Consider the following 27328-nt stretch of genomic DNA (forward strand, 5'->3'; position numbering starts at 1 on the left):
ACATAATTAAAAATTGCAAGCAATACATTATTTTCAACATACTATTTTGGATTGAGTGAATCTCCTTTAGGGTATGTTTGGTTCGGGGTTTTTGGAGGGGAGGGGAGGGGAGGTGAGGGAATATTTTAAATGTTTTGTGTTTGGTTCAAATTTTATGAGGGGAGAGGAGGGGATGGGAGGTGAGCAAAATCCCTTCAATGACCAATTTTTGCTTCCCCCCAAATTGGGGGGATTTGGAGGGAGGGGAGGTGAGGAGAGATGAGTTATTATAATTTTAATTACATTGACATAATTATCCTCATATTTATTTGAAAATACCAAAACTTTCCTTTTAAAATTTATATTAAATCATACTAAGTTATTTGCTTGTTGCCATTTTTTTTACGTTGCCAACATCCTGTGTTTATTTTTTACCTGTACTATTTTTATTTTTTTGTTTTAATGTACTTTTTTTTACAAGATACTTGTTTTTATTTTTTACCTATCCTACAACATTTTTGGAATGAATACTTTTTTTTTATATATAATAAAATGAACACTTTTTAATTCGTTGCACTGTACATATATATATATATATATATATATATATATATATATATATATATATATATATATATATATATATATATATATATAAACTATCAACAAGTTTTTTTAGGAAAATTAACTATCAATAAATTGTTTTATACATATTTTCATATTCTACACATTATATTTTAGAAGTGCTCTAATATTTTTGAACATAAAAAATTTTGTTAGAATTTTGCATTTGATTATTTCTGGAGTTTTCGGTTATTGAGTTTTCATATTTAATTGTTTATGTAGTGAATACTGAATAATTTTAAAATGTTGAGATTTTGTAAATATGACAAGGATAAAAAAGTAAATTAATTTTAGAATCCCTCCCCTCCCCATGTGAACCAAACACATATTTAGTAAAAATCTCTCCCCTCCCCTCCCCTCCCTCTCTTTTGAACCAAACATAAATATTATCCTCCCCTCCCCTCACTTCCCCTCCCCTCCCCTCCATTAAAATTCCTCCCCTTCCCTCCCCTCCCCTCCTTCTATTTCGAACCAAACAGACCCTTAGGTACAAACTTCCGTACTCTATAGTTTTGATGGTGCAATTAAGAATGTTCAAAAACTGAACCAATCAAATAGAAAACTAGAAACCGAACCAACTCAAATAAAAAAATCGCAAAAAAAACGCATTTTGTTGATTGTATTTGGGTCAAATTTTCACTCAAACGTACAGTTTAGTTCGGTTTGGAATTTTTGTTTTGCCACCTGAACCAAACCACAAACTTAGAAAAACGCTTATGAAGTTAGGTATTAAAATTGGTGTTTCAATAATTAAAACAAGTATAAAGCTAAAAAATATGTGTTTCAATAATTAAATTTGTTTAAACAAAAATAAATAAATAGAAGAGACCACTTATTTAAAGACTCGTCTTGAAAATAAAAAATAAACAAAATGAATGTATGCGCAAGACGAATTCAGATGGAAATTCTCATTATTCGTATGGCTCCCATATTTTAGTATTGGAAAAAAAAAACCCAAATTTGAACCCGAACCCAAGTCACTTAATATTTCCCCCACAAAAGTTGGTGTGAGTTCAAGCGAATTCTCGAAGATACAAATTTTGTTACTATGCCTAATAACTCACTATTTTAAAATGGAATTTCGATTCCTTCACCATTGGTGGCTGCAGCTCCACTGCCACCTGTTGCAGCAACGACAATCGTAATGTCCACCTCGATGGACGAAATTAGGTACATAGGATTAAGAGCGCTCGCCACCCCAAGGACAAAAAAATATGAGTATATCCTACTAAAACTTATATTCGCCTCCCAAAGAGAGCTTGACTATTCCGTGTTATCAAAATTCACCATGTAAAAGTTCATAGTATCACTCATTTTACTGCCAGGTGCATCACTACTCTAAAGCATTTTAGTTGCATTGCACATACCAAATTTCATGCGGTTATTATATTACATGATTCTTCCATGCAGTTATTACTCTATTTTTAATTAGTTAGATTCATTAATTTACATATCTTTCTTTCATGCTAGAAGTTAAAAAAAAAAAAAAAAAAAAAACTTAAATTTACCCTCTTTTTTTTTCATAGGACAATAATAAGATATTCCTCTTTATCTCATTATAAGTGTTTCATTTATGATATTATTATATTTTAAATTAATTGTCACTTTAAAATATTAATGATCCCCGGATTAGTGATGTTTTCTACTAATATATATTTGTTTATTGTATTAATTGTCACTTTATGTTAAATTTTCGCCACCCTTAACCATTTTTTCTGGTTCCGTCTGTGTCCACCCTACTTTGAAGATATCAATATCCTTTGCAAACCCTAAAGTGAATGTGTTTACTTTTTTTTTATTGTGTCTGTTGTGCATTTCAGCACAACAGTTTGAGTGATATATTGTTCATGAGCACATCCAATGTTATCTTTTCTCCTAACAAGTAAGTTGAATATTTGAATGTAAATGAAGATTTTTAATTAAAGTATAATTATGATGATAATTAATTATAAACCGTGTGAACTAACTCATCTATGCTTACTTACTTAAACAACAGAGTATTAGATTATTGAGATTTGTAGGATAATTCAGCAAAGCTGTTCAATTCATACTTCCTTAGCCCGAAGTGTACTCCTCCTAATAACTTGATTTTAAGGAAAATGTTAAACAGTGTCCCTGAACACTCTTTATAAATTTTTATAATTAACATCTACGTCAACTTATCTCAAATCCACTTGAGGAACTACTGGCGTAGTAAACACTCGTGTTGGACCAAAAACTTAAAAACAGTTCGTAAACACTGTTTAGATCTTTGTTTATGAATACTGAACAATATAGACTATGTCTATTGAAATACTTCATCCGTCCCAAAATATAAGACCTATATCACTGCACGTACGCTAATGCATAATTTTAATCACTAATATTTTTAATTATATATTTGTAAACATTATAAAAACTTTATATTTTGAAAATACTCATCAAAACAAATCACACAAGATCTCATTCATTGTCACCGTTCATCGTTATCACTCGAGTCGTTCTTCAAATTGTTCACCATTGTAGCTTGTATTATGTTGTCATTGCTGTGTTATTCGTCTTGCAACAAAAGTAGTATTTTGATACTAAGTATATTTTTTAACATAGAATAAGAAAAACAAACATTTTACAAGAGAGTGGAAGCTAGTTTCTTGACTTGAAAGAAACTTCCACTTTCATTCACCATTTTTCAGAAACTATTTATATATTTACTTTTGAAATACCAAACCAATGGATCAAAATATAAAAGTAAACATACACACACATACTGCAATTCAAGACTCAAAAAAGGAAGTAGATGAATAGTCAAAATCTGGAGATTTAACTCGAAACTGAATGAGGAGGGATGGAGGCGGCATGCGAATTGATGAAGGGAGCGAGAAGAACAATCATGAAAGAGATTTAGGGATTTCGTTTTTCTAACATTTATTTTAATAACACTTATTGAAATTAAAATAAATAATAATGTTACATGTAATTGTTTTTATTCATGTGACATCTGCCATGTCATATGTCTACGCAACATAATCGAATTTGAACCTAAAATGAGATGGCGGGCCAAAAGCAAAAAAATTGAAATAGATGGACTAAAAAATAGTGGGACCAAAATTAATGTGCAGAATCTATAACAAGTACTTGCAAAAAATATATCAGACATGTAATGATCAACAATATGTATAATTGTTTGTTGTACTAAACAACATTCCTAAAATCATCCTTTCACAGGCAAGCAATTTAAAAATGATTATATCCCACTACAAATCTCAAACCAAGCAACTCTAGCAATGCTAAAAATGCAGACCTCACACAGCAACCAATATTATTACCTCAAAAATGAATTGTAACCATTATTGTTTTGTAAGTTCACTCAAATTAATATATACCAGCACCTCTGGCTAACGAATTCAAGATGTCGAAGCAGCCCCCAATCCCCCAATCGTCATATGATAAAATTGCCAGAGTATATCATTCTCGAAAACCAAAGTTAAGAAACCTTTCATGACAAATCTATTTGATATGTAGACGAATCGCATAAACATTACCAATTGATGGGATAAAAGACCAGAGAATTAACTGTGAACCTGTACGAACCTCAGATTCTAATAATATACCACCTTGTTAACTGCTCGGCTTTACCCTACTCCACCTATTTGCAGATCTTTGTGAACTTTGTGGCGACTCACGAGGCTCAGAAAATCTATCATTTCTAGCTGCATATCTTTGTGGATTTTGAGTCCACTCACGAGGCTCTGAATATCTACTGTTGTTTCGGGTTGGAGCAGATCTTGGTGAATTTTGATTCCACTCACGAGGCTCTGAGAATCTATCGCTTCTAGGTGCAGATCCCATTCCATCAATCCTGCCACCTCTTCTGTTATTGTTATTTCTCCTCTCATCATGATTGTTAGGTCTGTTTTGCACAACAGTTGGCTTGATAATTTCTTCTTGCATGATATTTTCTTCTTGCTGAGGCTGAGCTTCATAGGACAATGGTTGGATCCCCTCAAGATCAGGTTCTGGGACGTATCCGGAAGGTCGCTTGGATTCATCCATCCTTCTAAATGTGATTGATATCCTAGCAAAATTTTCAACAAAAATGAACACAAATCAATAACCATTTTTTAAAAACAAATATTATTAATCAAAGTGACATTGATAACCATTTTACAACCCCCAATGAGATTTGAACTTCATTCCTTGAGGTTACGAGATCAAATTATTACCACTGAACAGACCAGAGACCTCGTGGACAAATCAATAACTTGTCATACAGGGAATATCATACTATCCTATCGGTATATACCTTTTTGTAGGGACTGCAGGTACACAATGCTTAGCTACATCAGCTCCATTTCCATTTAAGACAAGTACAGATCTGTAGAGAAAAAAGAGTGATAATAAGATTTTCAATCCTCCATAACAATGTCAAATTGGTAAATAATTTAATCTATATCTATATAGATCCGACGTCATGTAGCAACAATTTACAAACTAATAGTAATTAGACAAAGTAGTAGACAAATCAAGACTGAATACTTACCCTACCGGTAGAGGAATAGCAAATGAACCATCAAATTTACCAGGACCTGCAATCCTCAGGTTTGATCCAAAAAGTATGTCGCACTCACTTAGAAAAGAGACAGTGCAAAATGGTCGAACAAAATCATGGTTATCTATGTGTGGAGGTATGCAGTCCCCTTCTTCATAAACATTCACGATGCAACTATCTGGCACACAGGTAGTTGGGAGTACATGCCACTTGACCAGACGTCGAATGATGACCTTGAAAAGATCAGGTAAAGGATCTATAGATGCCTCGTGGAGAATACCAGGTGGGTTTCCATCCCTATCCTGTAATCCAAATTTATAACGATAGCTAAGTTAAATTCTTTCTAAACAAAGAAATGTGAAGACATTATGTGAGAGAGACTAACCACAGCATAGTTATAACAGCACCCAAATTGGATAGTTTGGCGTCCCTTGCCCGGCATCCACTTTCTAGGAGCTGAGTATGTCCTATCTGAAAAATTTAAGAATCAACGCCATATAGTCAGTTCCTCATAAATAATAATATTTACCACATTACCAAATTGTCAATGTAGTATATATAGCAACCTGCTAACTGTTAGAAACCCAAAAAAGTATAGCTACCTAATTTGTTAAGTATGTTGCTGAAGGTGTAGAGTAGTTAAGAGTGTAAAAATAGATAACTAGTTGTCAATCATTGTAACTCTTGATAGCAAGCAGCTTAACATTAAGTAAATTGAAGGTTCTAATTTGCATGGCAAATAAAAGTAGAAAGTGAAAACTTAGATGTTTTCTAATTCTCCTAATGTTAACCTTCCTTTAATGAGACGTGTGTTTTTGGTGGATCATGCCTCAAGAAGCTAATTTGCATGGCAAATACATAAAAAAAGTAAGATAGTTTAATGCTTTCTATTTTTTGGGTGCATCTTGCCTCAAGGTGCTAGAAACTGCTAAACATTAAAAAGAAACATTTTATTTTGACTACTTTTCCCATTGCAATCATTAAAATACATATCGAGTTACATGCATACATTCGGCAGCGATCTTTAACAGTTTGAATTACTTATCATCTCACAATCAAATTATCAATACGATCTTTACAGAATAAGAAATCTAGTCAATGATTCAAAACATGAATTGGCAGTGTAAAGTGAACCAAAGATAGACATCTGATAAGTCAAATTCAATTGTATAGCTAAAAGAAATCTTAATAGAGTAAATTGCACAATAGAATAAACTAGGTCTTGATAATTTATAGGACCAGATACAATGGGATCGGGTTAATTAGTCATCTAAACTCTATAGATCGTCAAATTCATGAAACTACTTTATCTATATGAGTACTAATATGCATATGAGTACTACAAACAGATAATCTGATTAAACTAATCATAGCTTTATAACACAAAATGGAAAAAGTTATAACACAAAATGGAAAAAGTTATAACACAAAATGGAAAAAGTCATTCAAAATGACAACAATTTTAGACACAATTTAAGCATCTTTCATTAGGTGCAGCTTGTTGTATTCTTCCACAAACAAATGTCAATTCAAACAAATAATAACATCAGAACAAACAAGAACTTTGCCCAGGTTTCAAATAACAGTCCTAAACCCTAATCGTGGTTGCTCGCTACGTCGAAGTCTTTTTATGTTTAATATCTCTAGTCTCTACAGCTAAAATTGTGGCCACAATCTAAAATACGCAACACATCTCGGAATCAACCACAATTTAAAATCAGTCCTGGAGGCATCATCATTGAACAACTACAAGTACATACAACATACATTAACAACAAAAGAAGAGGTTTTGAGATAAAAATCACAAACCTTTGAGCTCTCCCTTTCTCCCCTTCTCTTGTAAAGAAGCAACATAACCAACAATCCTCTTCTGTTCAGCAGCACTAAAAATCCCAGTATGCAACTCAAGTCCTTCAAGAATGTTAACCAATTTTCCATTAACCCTTTCAAAACAAATAAAATCTTTCTTACGCCTCACATTCATAAACCTAATATACTCTCTTTGTTCCCTAGGCAAAGTAGCCTTATCAGAAACAACAACCCTATTTTCACCTAAGTTGTTGTTGTTGTTGTTGTTGTTGTTGTTGTTCCCTAAAACAACACCAACGTTGTTATTGTTGTTGTCATTTTGATCAATCTCATCTTCACCAAATTCATCATCTTCTTGTACCATATCAGCCCAAGACATGCGTGGACTCTGAGCTTCCAAGGTTGAATTCCCTTGAACCTCATCTTTCCAACTCCCAAGAGAATGACATTCACAGTTGTCTTCCAACTCATCCTTAACCTCAGAATTTCCGTTCTGATTTTGAGACTCTGCAACAAAATTCAACAAAAGTAAAAACAGTGTGAATTTTCAATTTTTATAAGTGAAACATGAAAAGGAGAATGACCCAGTTGAAAAAAAATGGTTTCTTTGATGGAAATTAGGGTTTATGATACCTGGGTCGAGGGAAAGGATTCGATCGGAGAGAGATTGAGAACAGCGGCGGCAAAGATCTCTGGAAAGAAAGGGAAGCCATAGGTTGAGGAACTCAGAGGCGGTTCGGAGATCGGAAGGTGAATAATCAAGGAGGAAAGGGTCGTTGTTTGAAGGTTGTTGAGTTCGCTCGTCCATGGCGGTGAGTCGACTCAGAGAGGAATCGGAGAGAATAGAGAGTTGATTGGAAACTGAAACAGTAACGCTAACAAGAGACTAAGATAGTTGGATTTCTTATGATTTTATTATTTCTAGTTATATAGTAGTAGTAATATTCAGACCAAAAAAATATGGAAGGAAAAAATTAAAATAAATATCTTAATCTTTTTTTATGATGATGGAAAAGAAAGAAAGATTTTTAAGATTTTGATTCAATTGTATTTTTCACGCAATGTTTCCGTTTGATTTTGAATTTTTTTGTGCTGCATAAATTAAAAATAAAAAAAATTCTTTACAAAATCAGGTTTATAATATTTCATTCATAATTAAGGATCCGAATTTGACTTATTTTTTAGCTTATGAAAATAACTTAAGCAAATAAATAATTTTTTACGAACAAAAGTCGTATCTTTATAACTATTTTATCAGTTGAAAAGCTTATAATAATATATAAAAACTTATTTATTTGTATAAATTGTTTCTCATAAACTCAAAAATAAGTCAATCCAAACGGGTTCTAAATGCAACCACTAATATTTTTTACACTTAAACCACTAGATTTGGTCACTGATGAAAAGTTTGGGTAGTAGGTTAGAGGTACTAAGTTCGATCCTCAGCTCCATTATAAATAAAAAAATTTATATTTTTCAAGCTTAATTACACTATTGATCCTTATCTTTTATCACACTCACGAAAATAATCTCTTTATTTTAAAATCAAATTTTTAATCCATATTTCCATATTTGTTGAAATTTTGGTCCAAACTCGTATTTTCCTCTAAAAATTGTGATTTTTTGCATCTTGATTTGTTGTCTCAAAATCTAATGATAAAATATCACATTTGACATCGAAAGTCGCCGCACCTAAGAGAAAAAACATGAGTTGGCCTAAAATTACAACAAATGTGACGATAGAGGATCGAAAAAAATATGCATAATATAATCAACTTTTACTTATAGTTCATTTTGAAAGAAAAAAAATATACTTCACAAAGTAAAAAGAACACACTCATCGTAATCTCCAAATCATATCTTACACCAATATTTCATGTATTGAAGTTGTTTGTGATTTGTTGAAAGTACCATTTTTGTTTGTTAGATAGATGAAATAACAATTCACGCACATATAAATTGGAGAGATTGGAGTTCGAACTCCAATCATAGTGTCAAATTAAACAATTTTGACATTTTATTAGTTGAACTGAAATTTATGGATGTTGAAACTTGAAAGTAAGATATTCGATAACAATTTTTTTTTTAAAAAAAAAAAAAAAAAACTCACAAATTGAATACAATATCTCAATCCAGTATGCTCATATTTAGTACTACTATCTTTTATATTGTATTAAAGTATCTGAGAGTATTTCTCAGATGAAATTTTATATTATTTTAACTTTTATTTTTACATCATGATGATATCTCACACATATAGCATTAGCATATAGCATGTATGTATTTTTGTTTTGCTCATTGAACTAGTAGTTGGTTAACAACATGTGTAGTTTTAGTATAATAAACATCATTTTTACATAACTTTTCTTTGACAACATCATTTTTCTATAGTTTTGTGTTCATTCTAACTTGTTACTATAATAAAAAGATATGATTATACCAAAAAAAATATGAAACATTTAAAGTGAACCATTATATTAAAGAGAAGATGAAATGTAGAGATAATACATTTTTTGAAAAACAAATATGAAATATTTAAAGTGAATCATTGTATCTTTTACTAGTAAAAGAAATATTGAGTTGTTCATAGGCAAGCATTTTGATGATGTGCCACTTTAAGAAAATGTTTATAATCTCTATTAAAATCTTTTACTTATTTCTTTTAATTTATTAAATTAAATCTAAAAAAACCTAAATTAGCATCATCGTAATTGTATGAGTAACAAAAAAAATCATCATAATTGTATGCATCTTTTTACATTCCTCCAAATATAACTTATAAAATGAGAAAGTTTAGTGACTAATAAATTTACTCTCACTCTTTATAACCACCACCCCACATTCTTTTTCTACTCATTTCTAAATCTTAATAATTGACATTTTCACTCAATCTTTGAGCGTATTTCTACCATGGTGTTATGTATTGATATCCAACAATATTCATTTGTGCTAATGTTTAGTTTTTGTTCTTCATTTGTAGGTTGAAAGAAATATTTTTTCACTACAAATAGAATGTTAATGGATGAAAAGGTCGGTATTCTCAATTACTCTTATCAAATTATATTGTTCATTTAAAAGTTATCTTTAAAATATATTTTTTTCATAACAATGATTGTAAGTAAACAATCTTATTTTTCTCATTTATTTATTAATATTGGTTGTTCATTTGTTATCGATAACATAAAACCGTTATATTATTTTAGTCTACTTACTCCAGATCTATGTGATAGAACCAGAGGAAGAAAAAAATATTTACTAATTTATAGATTTTTTGTTTGAGTCATCATTTACTTTCTCCAAAATAAATCTTGGGTACGTATTCTTCAACTTTTAATAATGTCTTATGTTTTTTTCTTACTTTTCATGTATGCCTTCACTAATTTATTGATTTCTATGGCAGAATATTGACTAAAGTATCTATTGATTTTCATGCATCCTTACGAGAAATTTGTAAAACAAATGGTCACTCATATAAGAATATCTTATCATCTATTGTATATTCAGTTTCACCATTTTATTATTTATCCATTTTGTATTTCATATTCTTCATATATGTTAATCCATAATTTTTATGGTTGGATATCTATTATATTGATCGGCCAAATTATATCTTAAAAATTGATATAACATCTTTTACTATTAAAAGGAAGCTTGAATTGCTCTTATGCCTTCTTTGTGATGATGTGGCACCTCTAAGAGAATTTCATACCAAAGAATATATCAATAATGAAAAATGAAAAATTTAATTAAAAGTGACCAACTAATATTATAAGACCTACAAATTTATATCTCGGTTATGGTTTAGAGAGAGACATAAATGATACTATGGCCATCAAATTCTCATGATTGTTGGAATTCTAAAATGAAATTCTCACAAGAAGATATATCAACAAACAATTATGTATTCTTATATTATTTGTCTCAGTTTTCTTCTAAATTTGGACTTATAATGATAAATGATAGTATATAATGTAATTGAGAAAAAACTGAATTGCGCCATATTGACATTTTTGCGTCCAACTTTATTAAAAAATTCTCTGATAAAAAAAAAAAAATCTTCCTTAGAAAAAAATTAATAATATGTAATTTTACTAAAGTTATTGTATAACTATGAATATAATTTTATATTTGATACCAGACTTTTTAGAAAAGAGAATTGATAAATACGAGAACAATAACATGTCTCTTATTAGTCCATAGAAGAAAAAATAATTGAAATCGGTTATGAGATTTATTTTATGCTTAATTGCAAATAATTGGAAACACCAATTAATAGTGTGACTTTTGATTATCTGTAAAAGAAACGGCACACTAAAATGAAAAGAATTAAACTCCATGTGTTATTGTGGTTTTTGCATAAAGAGTTTTAATTTCTTATGCTATAAATTAACCTTTGCATAGTTAATTTATAAAAATATAATGAAATGATAACTAAACACTCATTACAATTTAATCTTATGATTGTTGGAATGATTCTCAATGTAACCATGGTCTTTATATAACTAATATCTATTCACATGTATCACATGGAGCACGTCAATTTGATCGGAAGTTTTCCTTCTATTTAAACCATGGATTTGATATGTTTTGTAAAAAAAAATGTATGTCTCAACTACATTAGAAATAATTTGAATGTATATGACCTATGCAAAAGCTTAAAAGTTAAAGGCTATAATTTATTTTACGACATCTCTATAAGCGAACTTTAAATTGCTCTTATGTCTCATATTTTCTTATTCTTTTTTGACCAATAATACATTAAAGAGGAGTTAAATAAGCTATTTTAATATCTATCATTTAATTATATGATATTATTATATTTATAACAATTATTATTTTTCATTTATAAAAATATTTTAATATATATTTAATCGAACCCGTGCAACGCACGGATTTATCCCTAGTATTTCATAACACAAGGAAATCACCTAAACTATAACATTCTCCGTTGCATCAATAATATTTTTTTTCTAGCACACCATATTTTTTATTTTATTATTTTTTATAAAAATAGCCGCTTAGAAAAGAACTTAATAGATAAAAAAACACTATTGGGAGAATTATTTTGAAAGCGATACTGGACATATGGATTTGTGATAATTTTCTGATTAAAAATACAACTTTAATTTTCAAATTGAATTCAATTTCTTTTGTCCCTATGACTCTCATGGTTATCAGGTAAATTTTCTTGTAAATTTGCTTATACGTACTTTTATAGTGTAATTTCCATTGAAGTTATTCTTCCAAATGCAACAATCCTCAATAGTATTAACGAAGCAAGGGGTGAATTCGACATTAAAAACACCCACAATTTAGAATGTGACTCCAAACAAGCTTACCCAATAGGGCAACATTAAATTCTAAAAATGCATAGACCTCGTACCCATACCATCAAAATGCAAAGGTTGAAGGATTTTCTTCCAGCTCACCATATGCATGGCCATATTCTTCATACCATTCCAAATGAAGTTTCTCACGTTTATGTAGAATAATGAAAATATTATTCAATTTTAACTTGGTCTCACACTATCATATACTGGTAACTAACTTTCCTATTGTTTCTAAAATCATATATTAATAACTAAGTTTCCTATTGTTTCTCTCAAATTAAATTTGTTTAACGTGCATCATAATTTTAACACACCTTACCTTAATCTTCTCATTTATTGTTATTACTCATGAGTAGAGCATATAAAGGAAAACCTACTGATATACTTTTTGTAGAGCAATAACTTTTGTTCAAACACAATAACTTAGTTTATAAAATAATTCTTTCATAGAAAGGCCCGAGTCATATCGGTGTCTATTTCTCGCGTATTGAGATAGCCTCGACATGTTTATCATCGAGAAGAATCGGTTATATTCTAAGAAAAGTGCCTCTGATGATTTACTTTACCTAAGGTTAGTCTGTTTGTTATTTATTTGGCCCAACCATGTTTAATATTACCACCATATACCATCAAACAAAATGTTGACTCAACAAATATCTTCTCATCCAATAAGGGCAAGTCGCGTATCAATTTCGTGCCCAAATGAATGATCAATTTTTATGCAATGCAGCATGGTGAGTTTGAGTCCATAATTAATATGCAATTGACTATACCCATTTTATATATTATGTTCAAGCACTTGACTGTGAGATTACAGACAATTTGATATAACAAGCCCAATTTTTAAGAAATAAAACTAAAACATATTTGAAGTTGGCAATTTAAGAGGCAGAATGTCATTGACTATGTAGACTTAGATATATTCTATAGTATTTATTAAGAGACAGTTTAAGAGATAAGGATTGAGATAAGATGAAGTTGGCAATTGAAGAGGTGGAGACTGTCACTGGGTATCTAGACTGAGATATGTTTTATAGTATTTTTTAAGAGATAGTTTAAGAGATAAGGACTGAGATAAGATGAAGTTGGCAATTGAAGATGTGGAGACTGAGATATGTTTTACAGTATTTATTAAGAGATAGGAACTGAGATAAGAAAGGACTGTGTATGCAGAGTGCAGATTGATAAATGTAAAGTGAAAATGAAAATACTGTTTCTGACCCTCTAACTAATACATTCTCATTCATTGCACCACTTCATCAAAATTTTCAACCTCTCACTTGGTTTCTTCATCTGGTGTATGAACATTGAACCATATAAATCTCAGCTATATGTTTTTTCATTTTTGCCAAGGTGGCTATGTTATTAAAAAATATTGAATGGCCACATGCACACTTTTCTTTAACATTGTTTGCTTTATAGGAAAGATAAGAGGAGAGAAAGAAAGTAGGTGAATAGATCCATTATTTGGTAACACTGTAAAAAGGGACGGAAAGAAAGTTTTAAGAGGCATACAATGTTAACCAGAGATAATACATTTTTAAAAATAATGAAATAAATTATTTTCACATTTTCATAGTTACCAACAAAACTTTAACAAAAAATAGTTACTAAAAATTGTACACAATAATTCATTTTAAAAATCTATTGTTTATAAGTAAAATTTAAAAATATAAAATATTTGCATGACTTTATCATTGTAAACAAAAAAATGCTAATAAGTGCCCCTCTAGTGTCCGTCCTAGGGGCACTAGTTAACGAGTATGGTATAAAAGTATTGGAACTTGTGTAATCTATTTTTTTAAAGTAAAATAATTGTTTTTTTCAATGCAAAAATTATTTCTTTTAGTATCCTTAACTAATATCCGGAGTACTCGTTAGCACGACCCAACAAAAAAAGTTGATAATTCAAAATTCGCCTTAGCATAAACTAATTTAATTATCTCAACTTATTCGTCTTAGAAAAAACTCATTAAGGCAAGGTTAATATGTTGATTGTTCATTATTTTAAACAACATAGAGAGGCCACAAAATCGTGGCGAATTCTTCAACACACAGACGGACAGACCATTGTTTTTTAACAAACAACACTTTCCAATTGCATAAGCCAATGGCGACCTCTTCCTTCTTAGCCTCAAATTTCAAATTCACACTCCCTTCGAAGAATCCTAGGTATCTCTTTGTGTTTCATGGATTCAGACACCAACACCCAAATGGTTGTTCATTCAACAAATGTTCCAAATTTCAATCTATGTCTACTAAGATAGTGTCAGCTACTACAAGAACAGCTTCTGATACGTATGTTGGAAGAGACAATAGCAAGATTTACAACTTGGACTCTTGTCTTGTGATTCCACCACCTACTTCAACCAAACCTAGAGCTATAATCAAATTCATTGGTGGTGCTTTCATTGGTGCTATTCCTCAACTTACTTATGGGTATTATTATTATTATTCACTCTTACCCTTTTGATTTTTTAATGTAAAGTTTGATTTTTTGATTGTTGGTAATATAAAATATTCAATTTTTATTTACTTTGCAAATTGTAGATATCTAATAGAGTTATTGGCAAAAGAAGGTTTTGTTGTTGTGGTGGTGCCTTATAATGTGACATTTGATCATTCTCTTGCTGCCAAACAAGTATATGAGAAGTTTCATACTTGTTTGGATACAATCCTTACTTCTGGATTGCCTCAAGCCAATTTGTCACCTGCACAGCTTGGAGACCTTCCTATTTTCTCTGTTGGCCATAGGTAAGCCCTTAGCTGGGTTGTTTTGTTTTGTTTAGTATGTAGTAGTACATTAAGGGCGCGTTTGATTCGCTAAAAAATAAGGGACTAGACAAAACAACTTCCGATGTACCGTGTTTGATTTTATAACTGTTCCTGAGACTGGATAAACTGGGGGGCCAAAGAACCGGACAAAAACTGAAATTTTTGTCACACACTGAACCACGGGACAACTTTTTGTCCACCAAACATCGTATAAGATAAAATTTGTTCAATTCCTTAAATTTTGTCCTGTGTTATGGTCTGTTTGTTCTGTCCAATCCTTACCTTTTGTAGGTCAAAGACCCTAACACTTTAGATTGAAAGTGTGTCTGGTGGCTGATACGTGTTAACATGTGTCGGCACCGACACATGTTTACATTGAGTTATTCTATTTTCATAAATTATTATTTGTGTCGACGTGTCGGTTCATCTTTGTGTTGATGCTTCATAGTTTAGTTAGTACCAAACTTTTTAGTTAGTACCAAACTTATATGAATTAAGGTCAAGTAACATTTTTTTTTTCTTTTCAATTTTTAGCAATGGTGCACTTCTTCAAGTACTCATAGGAAGCTTATTTTCTGAGAAATTACCCAAGGTTTGGCTATTGTTATGGCTGCTGGAGTACAAAAAGGGTTTTGATATAGTATTATATTGAATTAAAATTTTATAAGCATCTTATTTTATGGAAGTATAATGCAGATTTTAAAATTTTATTTTCTTTAATAAAACTTATAGACTTATAGTTATATCAATTCAAGGAATGTGATGAAAAGATATGTATCTCTTGTGGAAGGCTAATGCTGTAATCGCTTACAACAACAGACCAGCGACAGAGGCGGTCCCTTACTTTGAGCAGGTATTAACAATACTCATACTTGTTGAATGCTAATAATGCAGTTTATCTAAGAATCATTATTATAGGTTACCTTTTTAGAGTGATTGATTTATGTGGTTGTGATTAAGGATATTTCCGATAGGCTATATACACCTTGCCAGTCGATGCAGAAAGTTTTGTTGTGAAAGTTAAAATTTAGTTTGTAGAATGAATTTACTATGTTACATAGAAGTACTAAATATTGCTTTCGTAACATATGGCTTTAATAAGAATGTTCTTTGAAGAAATATTCATTGTTTGGACACAATTTATTGACATACCTAGATAATTTACTGATTTACGCAAAGTAATTAAGGTGGTGATGGAAAAAATCTAAGCATACTAAATCCAGAAATGTACTAGAAATATAACATTTATACATGCAATTAGGTTCAACTAGTATATAAGCATTAGTGTCACACCATCAACTTGCTGAAAATTTAAGCTAAATTTATTAAGTCAAGAACATTAAATTCTATTTTTGGTGGAATCGATTATTCCCTTTTATTCTTACCATTCAATACATCATTAGAACCACTGAAATAAAATATGATTCTGGACATAATTTCATTTACGGCCTTAAGGAGTAAATATGTTCTTTGAAAGAGCTTATCTCATTCATCTTCATACTGCATTTCATATGATTCAAAACATGTGTGTAAGTCGCTTATCTCAATTATGATTCAAAACTTTGCATTGTTGTCCTGCAGTTGGGACCTGCAGTCAGCCAGATGATGCCGGTCGTGGAAGCAAATCCTATTTACTCAATAGCTAGAAATGCACCAGGTATCTTCCAACTCACGAGGAAGCAATATCGCCATTGCTAAATTTTTTAGAATACGAAACATATTTACTTTATATTAATCCTACAGTCCTACTCATTCATTATCACCTCACACCAGTTAGAGAATTTAGAAATTGTGGTACAATAATTTTGTTCTAAATAAGTCCTTTTCTGACACCCAAAATTGTTATTTTATTTATGAAAGGTCAAAATTGTTGTTCATCTTCTAAGAACATAACTCTGATGAAAGCTAGTCGGCTGACAATTAGACTTTTTCTTTCTTCGACTGAGCCTAATCATCTCTCCTACTTTCTTGGCTGTCTTCTGTTTTTGGCTTATGCTTAGAATTATTTTTGTGTCAATAACATAACGGTTATTTGAGTGATGGACATGCTTCCTCAATCCACGGCCCTATTTCTTAGGAGAAGCTCTCCCCTTTCCCTAGTTCAAATTCGTGGCCACATCATTCTGTTACTTGCAGCAGGCTTTATTCCTATCCTTGCCCCCAATCCGCTTTTCTCCTAGATTTGTGGCACTGGGATGAAGTGTCGTAATTTTCCTTTGTGATCTTCCGGAACCCTAGTAACACCGTTCATAAGTCCGACACATTTACTGAAGCTTTGGCTCATCGGCTGACAATTAGACTTTTTCTTTCTTCGACTGAGCCTAATCATCTCACCTACATTCTTGACTGTCTTCCGTTTTTGGCTTATGCTTAGAGTTATTTTTTGGTCATAATATGACGGTGCCTATAGTTATATAATGATAATGCATGCCATCTGCAACTTGCATAGGAGATGCATGGAAGATGGCGCTGGATACTTTTGGATCAATTCTGCAGGAAAGTGAGCGGGAAGTTCTGAACTCTATAACTAAATTTGTTGATCAGCTGCCTTTAGTAATGAGTGAGGTATGTGTTAAATATTGCTTTTGGTTTTGTGACTCCAGTTATTGATTATTTACCTACCGCATCCATGAGTTTTTTTCCAGTTAATTTTTCTTCCATTTGATGCTTATAATCCCTTAGATTAATCTATAAAAGCTTATGAAAATCTTTGTGACCATGGTTTCTAATGATATACTCCTATGAAGTACTGACACAAACACTAACAAAGGACTCGACATTGACATGTAAACACTGGTAATGATTTGAGAAAGTAGAAGTGATTGAATGTAACACTTGAATGCCTTCACAGATAATGATTGAAAACTACGAAGCCCAACGTGAGCATGGTTAAATATCCATGTCTTGCAAGGAAAATTTCACCGTGATACTTAAAACACACTCTTTTTACAAGTTAATGGGTTGTATATACATGTATGTAATTTCTTATCGATGTGTGTATATATCTCTGTCAGGTTACGCAGGGAGTCTCAGAGTTCAAGCCAACACCATCCGAAAATCGCGATTGCTTTAAAACTTCATACAATGTCAAACACACGTTATTGGTTTGTCCGATGCCCTATATATCAGAACTATAATTTTGAAAGATGGCGAGCATTAGTAACATGTGTCTGATGTTGTCTTTCTTTTTGTCTCTTAATAAGGTGAAATTCAATTCCGACACAATTGACGAAACAAATATTGTTGAAGAAACACTCAAGCCTCGCGTGGAATCCTTTGGTGGGACAGTAGAAAAAGTAGAATTGAGTGGTAACCACATCACACCATGCATCCAGGTAAAACTTCTCCGCACCATCATTCTTATAAAAGCGTTATGTTTCATCATTATTTTTTTGTTGCTTCTTTTTCATTGCTTGGTGGTTACTTCGACTTCAGGAACCAAGATGGCAAGTGGGAAAGTTGTATACTCCAGCAGATGCTGTTGCTCAAAGACTTAAATCTCTTTCTTTGAGTGATATTAGAATCCTTGCCACAACCATTAGTGATTGGTTCAAACGTTTTGAGGATTGAAGTGCTATAACAGAAGATTTGCATTGCATATATAATGCAATATAGTTTTGGTTATTACAAACTTTGAATCTGGTTATGATAATTGAAGATCATCCACTTACATGCTGTATATGTGTATTAATGATTCAAGAATCTAGAAGACAATCTTAGTGTAAGATAACTCCCATTATTAAGAATACTTATTGGATTGGATATTGAGAGATATTGATACACAATGATCCAACACAAATATATTCATCTATCTTGTTCTTGGTATACTTTTTTTTTTTTTTTTGCCATTTCTTTTCAGCCGTTATTGCATTTATTTACATTTGTTACATATTGTCTTTGATTTTCATGCATTCACTAAATTTATTTACTACTAGCATTTAATTTGACCTATCGAGAGCAGGGAGCCTCACTTTGAACTTTGAGCAACCTTAAGTATTTAAGTAGTAAGCCTAACCTTAGATGAGTCCTTTCCTAATTCTCCAAAACCTCCTTTATCACATAATCAAGAAATCACGAGTTCGCGGTCATGCGTGGATGGAGCAAAAGAAGTAATTCATCAATCAAGTAGCATGTATTAAATTACACCAATCAATAAGAAATACAATAAGAAGGTGGACAAGATTTTAAATTTGTTCACAACCCATATAAGATCACTGCTACATTTGCAACTCTAAATTTTATCCATAACCAACTTCTAAGTTAACCATTTCCGACCCATGCAATGCATCCTCAACATTTAATTTAATTACAATTTGGATTTTATATAGCCTATTGGAAATGGGACCATATGGAAGAGGTCACTACTTGTGTTGTGATCTAAGAGCAAGGCATGGTAGCTAGAAATCTAGAATGGCTCATGTCTTCTTACAATATTTGAAGACAAGTAAAGGACCAGGAAAGTGGGCGAGTAATATATTAATGTAATTATACATTGGTTTTTGAAATAATGTAACCTTACCTTAGTCAAAACTTATTTATAGAGCTTGCACAATTAATATAAAAATATAGAGTCAAAAGGAAAATATGCATTCCAAATGTAAATAAGTGAAGTGTCTGGTGTATAAACCCCGGCTACTGCACATATAGTATGATGTCCCTACCAACTGAGTTAAGCTTACGTAAACGATTTAACCCACTTTTACATGAATATATTTACACATAAATTATTTTAAATATAATTTACTTTTAATCAGAATCAATCGATTTGAAATAAATTTTTGTCATCGTATAACCGAACATATAGTACTAGAATGGAGTTAATGGAACAAAAATGTGTCTGCAACATGCTTTGATCCTTAACAATTAATTTGTCCTGGAACTAGTACTTGTGAGTGTCCCTTACTTGGACCATCCTACTAGTAGTACTAGATGCTTTTGTCTATGGTCCAATTCTAATAAATCTACATGTCGTGCCTCTTAAATTGGGTGGGGAAAACCAAGCCTCATGCATTAAGTTTGTTGATGAATCTTACGATTGTGTTTGGTAAATTGTAGATTGAATTTGAAGCAACTACTACAACCTGTTTCACCTATGCGGGTTAAAAGGTCATTTTCCATGGTGGGAGACCTAGGTGCCTTTCCCATGCTAGAAGGCGCCTTTATTAATACATTGAAGTATCAACTTAGACGCTAAGAGTATCCACAATGAAGCACTCCAACTTTAAGTATTTAGATGAGTCTCACATTGACACATCACTAATTTATTGTTTTTTAATAATAGTACCTAATATAGGTACTCAACCCCTCCAATGAAACACTTCTTAAAAAATCTTAAAATGGGTCCTATCAATAACTCTACATCATTACAATAACTTATTATTTAATTATCTATTTTATAATATAAATTGATTGAATGATAAAATTATAAAATTAGTATATACTATTTTTTTATAATTCAAAAAAATAATTAAAATACGAAATTTAATTTAAAATAATATTGCCAAATTTTAAGAATGACATAATTAAAAAATAATTTAAAATAACATTACATAATTTTAAAAATGATTAATTTTGTCGTAAACGATCAATGTCGTTTTTGTTGGGTTTTCTTAAGTATTCAGCAATGTCGTTTTTGCCAAGAGCTTCTACAATGGGAAGGAATGTATCCCTCCGCATTCGAAATCTTCTACGAAATTGTTCCTATGTGTATATTGGATTGTTGGAGAAATGTAATTGAATAATCTAGTATGCCAACTGCAACGACGGTTAATGATCAGATTGACTGTCTTCATACTTCAATAGCACAAACTTTTCCCAATAGAAAACGTAAGAGGGTTAATGATCAGAATCTGGGTAACGAACCTCCAGAAGCACAACCAGAAGAACATGCACAAGATGGGAATGAAATAGTTATAACGGTTAATGATCAGATTGAACCGCCTCATACTTCAACCGCAACAGCGGTTAATGAACAGATTGACCCGCCTGTTAATGATCAGATTGACCCGGCGGTTAATGATCAGATTGACCCGAGGGTTAATGATCAGATTCCGCCTCATCATTAACCGCCGGGTCAATCTGATCATTAACAGGCGGGTCAATCTGATCATTAACAGACGGATCAATCTGATCATTAACAGCTGTTGCGGTTGAAGTATGAGGCGGTTCAATCTGATCATTAACCGTTATAACTATTTCATTCCCATCTTGTGCATGTTCTTCTGGTTGTGCTTCTGGAGGTTCGTTACCCAGATTCTGATCATTAACCCTCTTACGTTTTCTATTGGGAAAAGTTTGTGCTGTTGAAGTATGAAGAGGGTCAATCTGATCATTAACTGTCGTTGCAGTTGAAGTATGAGGCGGGTCAATCTGATCATTAACCGCCGTTGAAGTATGAGGCGGAATCTGATCATTAACAGGCGGGTCAATCTGATCATTATGCAGTTGATTCGCAGCATTACTACTGCTACTGCTACTACCCAGTTGATTCGCAGCAGGCACTTTTAATTTATTTTTTTTCTGGTAACTACTCTTCTGTTAAAATACGACGTATATCTGTTTACGGGATATCGATCTCTTGGCTGCGGTCTGTCTACTCTCAAACTGTATATACCATCGTCATTCCTCTGTAATACTGAAAAAAGGAAACAAATATATGTGAATAAAAAACTAGAATCTCTTGTAAATAACAAAATAGGAAACTAAAATATATTTTCCAACACTTTGGATTGCTCTACTTCAATTATTACCAAGGTTTCTCCTTTGGTTGGAAACAAACGACAGCGCCAAAGTAGTTGCCATGATCAATTTCTCTTTGCATGCTGCGTCCATACCATCAAGCAACAAATGGTTGAAATCGTCCATATTATCCATCTGTTCAAACTCAAATCAACAGAAGTTAAGGATTCCGCTTACAAAAAGTTAAAGTCAAGATGGTTCGGTCCTTTCAAAAACAAAAAGGTGTTCCCATATATTATTGTTTGAAATTACTGCTAGTGCTTTGCATTATTTATAAGTAATTTTTCCTTCTAAATTTCCCCTTGTGTTTTCGAAAAGTTGCATACAAATTCAAATGAGCTAAAACTTTATCTCAAATAGCATTCACCAATGTTTTCAAATATCCATCAATCGAAAGCTAAAATTTTAATTATTCAGTATCAACGAGTACAATCAATAATTTCAATTTCAGTAAACCATCAATATCAAATCATCATTTTGCTGTTGTGACTCTTAGGCTATAAGTACAACTTCCCCTCTCACTAATAGTTCGCTATATTAATCTACTAGTTGTTTTCTTAATTTCTTTACGTTTAATTATATTAAGCTATTGTTGGCTATATTAATCTACTAGTTGATTGGGAATTTAGGAGCTATATATCTATAATTAGTTGAATTATTGTGATTAGTAACCAACCAAATATCTCTTGCACATTATGTTTTTGACTTTATCAGTAGTAGGCTCTTTCACCTCCTTTTCAAAAGATAGAAAAGTAGGCTCATACACCTTTAAACTTTATGTTAATTCTACTAATACCTTTAAACAAAACAATGCAAGAAAGACGGTCTCCCATCCATAAAAAAGCCCCAAACGGTGCAACATCCACTCGTGGAGGTGGTAGTGGATACTCTCTTATAATAATTTCCCTGTCAACATCCATCACAGTCACTCCATCCCTTGTTATCCAATAAACATCATTTTCTCCATTATAAACTGGTTCCCAAAAAAAAGCACACTCAAGGATAGCTTCTTTTCTAGCTATCTCTTTCCATGTGTTATCAACTCCAATTGTTAGGACGTAGAAAACATACCAGTTGACCCCCGAAACATTTAGGACATCTGTTACAAACAACTTGAATTTGGCAGTGCGAGGAACGCGTGCAATAGTAGATCGAACACCAATGAGCCGTCTTGAACTAGTGGGTAGACTAGGAATTCTAAAGCAGCACTTAAGGATGGGGTTTACTACAAAAGTTAGTGTAGAAAAAGTACAAAGCAGTAATATCCCATGACAAGTAGCCCTTACATGTCCCATTCTGGAAGGTGTTCCCAAAGCAATCCTTTCAGGTTTTCCATTGACATGATCTTGAATATTCAAGAAATAAGAATTTGTGGTTGACTTGTACTTAAAAATGTAAAAACCAGGTGGTTTAAGAGGTAGGTAGGCTGAAATAGCAGCAGCCCAAAATTTGGAGACATACCTTGCAGAGTTAAGCAGACACTTAAGAGGAAGCAAAGTAAGGATAGCAAGCATCAAATCTTGAGAGAGCTCTGAGAACAGAATAAAACTCTTATTACTACTATTCATATACTTGTTGTTTGTTGCATTATGATCATCATGCGAGTCAGAGTGATAGCAGTTGTTTATAGATTTAAATCTCTTCTGCCTCATAACTACTCTATCCATTATCTTATCTTGCTTCAATCAATCACTGCAGGCATATAGTATAGAGCTGAAATGTCATCATCATCATAATTCATAAGGGTCACTCACTCACACATGAGATTCAAACAAACAAACAATTGCAGTTAGGAACCAAATGGATATTTCAAATTCATTTCAGATCTAACTATCAGTCACACTAAATTAAGAGTAAGAGTAAGGTGCAGAAAACAACATATGAGAGAGAGAGAGACAGAACAGTTTCAAAGAAGGCTAAAGCAGAAGCATCATCAACAGAACAGTTCGATTTGAATTTGGAACAACCCAAAAAGTTAAATAAAATAAAAATAATTTCTTTTTAATAGAAAAGAACCCATAATAAATAAAAGATAAAATTTTGATTGAGAAATCTCTCAATACCTGGTAAATGGAACCTTGGCACAGTACGGTAGATCTAGAAGAAGAAGAAGAAGAAAGGCTTCGAAAATCCAAAGGCAACTGAAGCACAAGCAATCCTACTCACTGCAGATCAATCAATAGAGGAATGCAAAGATTGATAGATTATTGGATCGGAAGTGATTGTGAAGAATTTGGGAACCTAAGTTGGTGATATATATAGATACGATGAAGCGGATAGAAGAAAACGGATCTGGACGTCATTGAAAACAATACATTCTGCACTTGAACAAAGCCGCGACTTTCAGTGGTGACTGGACGATTCCACCGCCGTCGGTTCCGAGATTCGTTGCAGTGAAGTGGTGGTTCTCAACTCAATTCTACTTTACCATATTATGCATCTCTCTGAAACTACATAATGATTTTAAAAATGCAAACCCCCTTTTTTTTTTGCAACCACCCCGTTCAAATCACTTTTTGTGATGTTTGGATCATTTTGAATTTTCCCTTATTTTTCTTAATTTAAGGGTTGAGTTTCTCTCATTTTTATTCTTTTTAATTTATCAATTCTTACATTAAAAAAAAGGCATGAGAGAAAATATCAAGAAAAATTGAAGATGATCCAAATCCAATAATCTTTTTTCTATATTTTGTAGCGTGTTTTTCATGGCATAAATTCTTATTTCTTGAATATTCAAAACTTATGAGAATGCATGTACTTGAACTCTACAGTACATGATTCGATTCCCACGGAAGGCAAAAACTTTACTAGTGGGGTAGAGAAAATCGTGAGGTGATAGTGTCGGGACCACATGAGTTGGTGGGACCTGGGCTGTTACATTTATGGAGCTCCTTGATGCTTGGATCGTGACTTGTAAATACCAATTTGGCCAAAATCAGCGATTTTTTTAAGGGTTTAGAGAAGAAAAAAAAGTTGGTGAATGTGTGTATTGTTTGTGTCTTAAGGTCCATGCATATATATAGGGAAAGCGTTCGCTATCTAGGACGCGAACGCTCCCATGCAAGTTCGCCGTCTAACGTGCGAACATTGTTTTTCAAATTTTTCAAAGGGGGTGCCGACACTCCCAAACGGTCACTTCATTTTCACACTCACTTTCTAGGAGGCGCGCCGTGTAACGACCCAAATTTATTATTCACTATTTAAGTGTTTAATTATTTGGTGACGTGGTTTTTAAGTAAGATAGTAACTTTAAGTTATTTATCGATGATTTTAGTTAACGCGCGAGTTAGTGAGAGTTAACGCGAGTTGAGCCAAGTTAGTGGGCTTGAAGCCCAATGGGCCTTGTGGACTTGTGAGGAAGGCGCCATATGGCCAAGGGGAAGAGAGGGAACATTTCATTTTTTTTCTTGTTCTTGTGAGGGTTTAGAGAGAAGGGAGAGCTCAAGGAGCTAGGGCAAGAGCTTGGAGGGGAGATTCGAGGAGCAATCTTCGTGAGTTCGTCGATCTAAGGTAAGAGAGTAGATTTCATATTCGTGGGTGACTCGAGGAAGGGGAGAATGTCGATTTCTCCTCACCCGAACTTCCTCCACCCCATTTTCGTTTTAGTTTTGGATGAATTTTCTTAATGGAAATCGATTCTAAGGTTCATAACATGCTTAATATGTTTTTATCATGATGTATGAACGAATTTATTGGATAAAAACGAAGTTTATAGATGATTAAACTCAAGAACTTTGTGTTCTTGAGAGTTTTGAGTAAAAGTGTTAAATCTCTACTTTTTCGTAGTAAAAATTGTAGATCGGTGAAATAAACCGTCCTTTTGTGTTTAGATATGTTTGTTGCACTTGAATACAAACTCATTTGGGATTTATAACATGAAAAATGGGATTTTTGGGTGAATTGGTGTGGAAAACGCAGGTTTTGAACTGTCCTGACAGGAGGCGCTCGCTAGGCCCTCGCTCAGCGAATGTGTGGCGAACAGCTTGCCACAGCTCGCTGCAGCTCGCCATGAGCTGGTGACCCACTGGTGTGGTTCGCTGTGTCTCGCTGAGCCTTCGCTCAGCGAAGGCCTCTGTGACAGCAACTTTTTGATAATTGTCTTAAGTGCAATTAGGCACTTGTAACATAGATTTAAGGTATCCTAACATGCAATTAGGTGTTTATAACCATGATTAATTGTATTGTGATGATAGTTGTTTATTGTATTTGTGGAATATGATTGTGTTGATGATGTTTATTTAAATGTCAAAGAAGTATATTAAGGTGTTAATCAACTTAATAAAGAAGGATATTAGGATTATGTTATTCTAATAAAGAAGTATATCGAATTATGTTATTCGATAAAGACAGATATTAAGGTATTGATTATCTTAATAAAGACGGACGTTGGATAGTGTTCCACGTTATTGTTGATGGGCTATATGCCAAAATTGTTGATGGATATATTCATGAGTTTTGAGTGCATGCATCATGAATATTTAGGGATATTGGCTTGTCCAATAAAGAAGGATATCGAACTATATTTGTTTGATAAAGACGGATATCAGAGGTGAGATACTCTGATAAAGACGATGGTACCACATGCATTAGAGGTGTCTAGAGGACATAACATGAATGTGAAGCATTAGATTGCATTAGGGATTATGTGTGCATTTTATGATAAATAATGTTTGACACATACTTGGTAAATGTTGATTGTTAATCCGTATGTGAGGAGCAGAGTCCGTCATGACTATAAAATGAACAACGCAGGGTCCGTCATGACCATAATCTGAACAATGTATTTGTGGTGTTAGATTACATTAGGAACTTTATGTATATCCCTATTTGTAATTGAGTTATGTGATAATTGTTGACGTATAAGTGATGTTTGAATTATAATTTGTCTGGTAGATTATAATGGAATGATAGATGTTGGTGAATATGTATAGATGTATGGTATATGCATGATTGTTATTGAGAAGTGTTTAAGTATCATTTACTTACACTTATATTTTGAGTATGTTATTTAACTCTCTTTTATGTGTTATGTGCTGGACCGTTGGGGGTCCAGATTCACAGGTTTTGTGGTTATCGATGTCAAGTCGTCGGTAAAGCTCTGCTCTGATTGTGACACGAGAAAGAGTTTTATATTGTATATAAAGTCTATTGTCTAGGTTGTTTTGTATAATCAATAAATACATTATTTGATTCAAAGATTTGTATAAACATTGTTTTACTAATTAATTACATTAGTATTATTTTAATTGAAGAGTGTAATGCTCGAACCATGACTTTTATAATAACAAACTTTGATTTTCCGCCGCGTATTTTGAAAAAGATTTTACTAAAGGTAGAAATATATAAATAATGGGTTTGGATGTTACACGCCGTGTTCAATTCTCTATCCACTAGAGCCGTAAAAAAGGCTAAGGGCCGAACCCACTTATTCCTAATTATTAATTTTATTTAATTTTTGACAACTCTAGTTATATGCAGGGGTATATCCATAAAAAAAACACTTTGCAATACAATTAGTTCGATATTATTGGGGCATGAATTTGTT

The 27328-nt window shown here is 32.5% G+C and overlaps 3 protein-coding genes across 7 annotated transcripts; 1 reads left to right on the forward strand and 2 right to left on the reverse strand.

Moving 5' to 3' along the window:
* Window positions 1–3717: 3717 nt before the first annotated feature.
* Window positions 3718–7892, reverse strand: LOC123916303 (RNA demethylase ALKBH9B-like). Its single transcript, XM_045967741.1, has 6 exons — window positions 7574–7892; window positions 6941–7447; window positions 5517–5602; window positions 5123–5433; window positions 4886–4957; window positions 3718–4657 (listed from the first exon to the last, which is right to left on the reverse strand). The coding sequence occupies exons 1-6, from the start codon at window positions 7746–7748 to the stop codon at window positions 4201–4203; spliced, it is 1608 nt and encodes a 535-aa protein (XP_045823697.1). The 5' UTR covers window positions 7749–7892; the 3' UTR covers window positions 3718–4200.
* Window positions 7893–14230: 6338 nt separating this feature from the next.
* LOC123916313 lies at window positions 14231–18872 on the forward strand. Its single transcript, XM_045967751.1, has 9 exons — window positions 14231–14709; window positions 14821–15024; window positions 15580–15637; window positions 15836–15898; window positions 16627–16702; window positions 17495–17610; window positions 18060–18149; window positions 18249–18380; window positions 18481–18872. Exons 1-9 carry the CDS (start codon window positions 14381–14383, stop codon window positions 18613–18615), a joined length of 1203 nt encoding a protein of 400 aa, XP_045823707.1. The 5' UTR covers window positions 14231–14380; the 3' UTR covers window positions 18616–18872.
* A 1723-nt stretch (window positions 18873–20595) lies between these two features.
* Window positions 20596–24446, reverse strand: LOC123916323. Of its 5 annotated transcripts, none has more exons than XR_006812109.1 (5): window positions 23847–24359; window positions 23245–23475; window positions 22580–23128; window positions 21795–21918; window positions 20596–21679 (listed from the first exon to the last, which is right to left on the reverse strand). XR_006812109.1 is itself a non-coding variant. In XM_045967785.1 (5 exons), the coding sequence occupies exons 2-4, from the start codon at window positions 23448–23450 to the stop codon at window positions 21911–21913; spliced, it is 714 nt and encodes a 237-aa protein (XP_045823741.1). In that variant the 5' UTR covers window positions 23451–23475; window positions 23847–24364; the 3' UTR covers window positions 20596–21679; window positions 21795–21910. The 5 variants fall into 5 exon arrangements, 4 of the variants coding, with proteins under 4 accessions (XP_045823741.1, XP_045823733.1, XP_045823725.1 ...); XM_045967785.1 differs by having other exon boundaries at window positions 22580–22689; window positions 22855–23475; window positions 23847–24364; XM_045967777.1 differs by having other exon boundaries at window positions 22580–23475; window positions 23847–24446.
* Window positions 24447–27328: the final 2882 nt, after the last annotated feature.

The sequence above is a fragment of the Trifolium pratense genome, linkage group LG1, assembly GCF_020283565.1.
Source record: "Trifolium pratense cultivar HEN17-A07 linkage group LG1, ARS_RC_1.1, whole genome shotgun sequence".
NCBI lineage: Eukaryota > Viridiplantae > Streptophyta > Magnoliopsida > Fabales > Fabaceae > Trifolium > Trifolium pratense.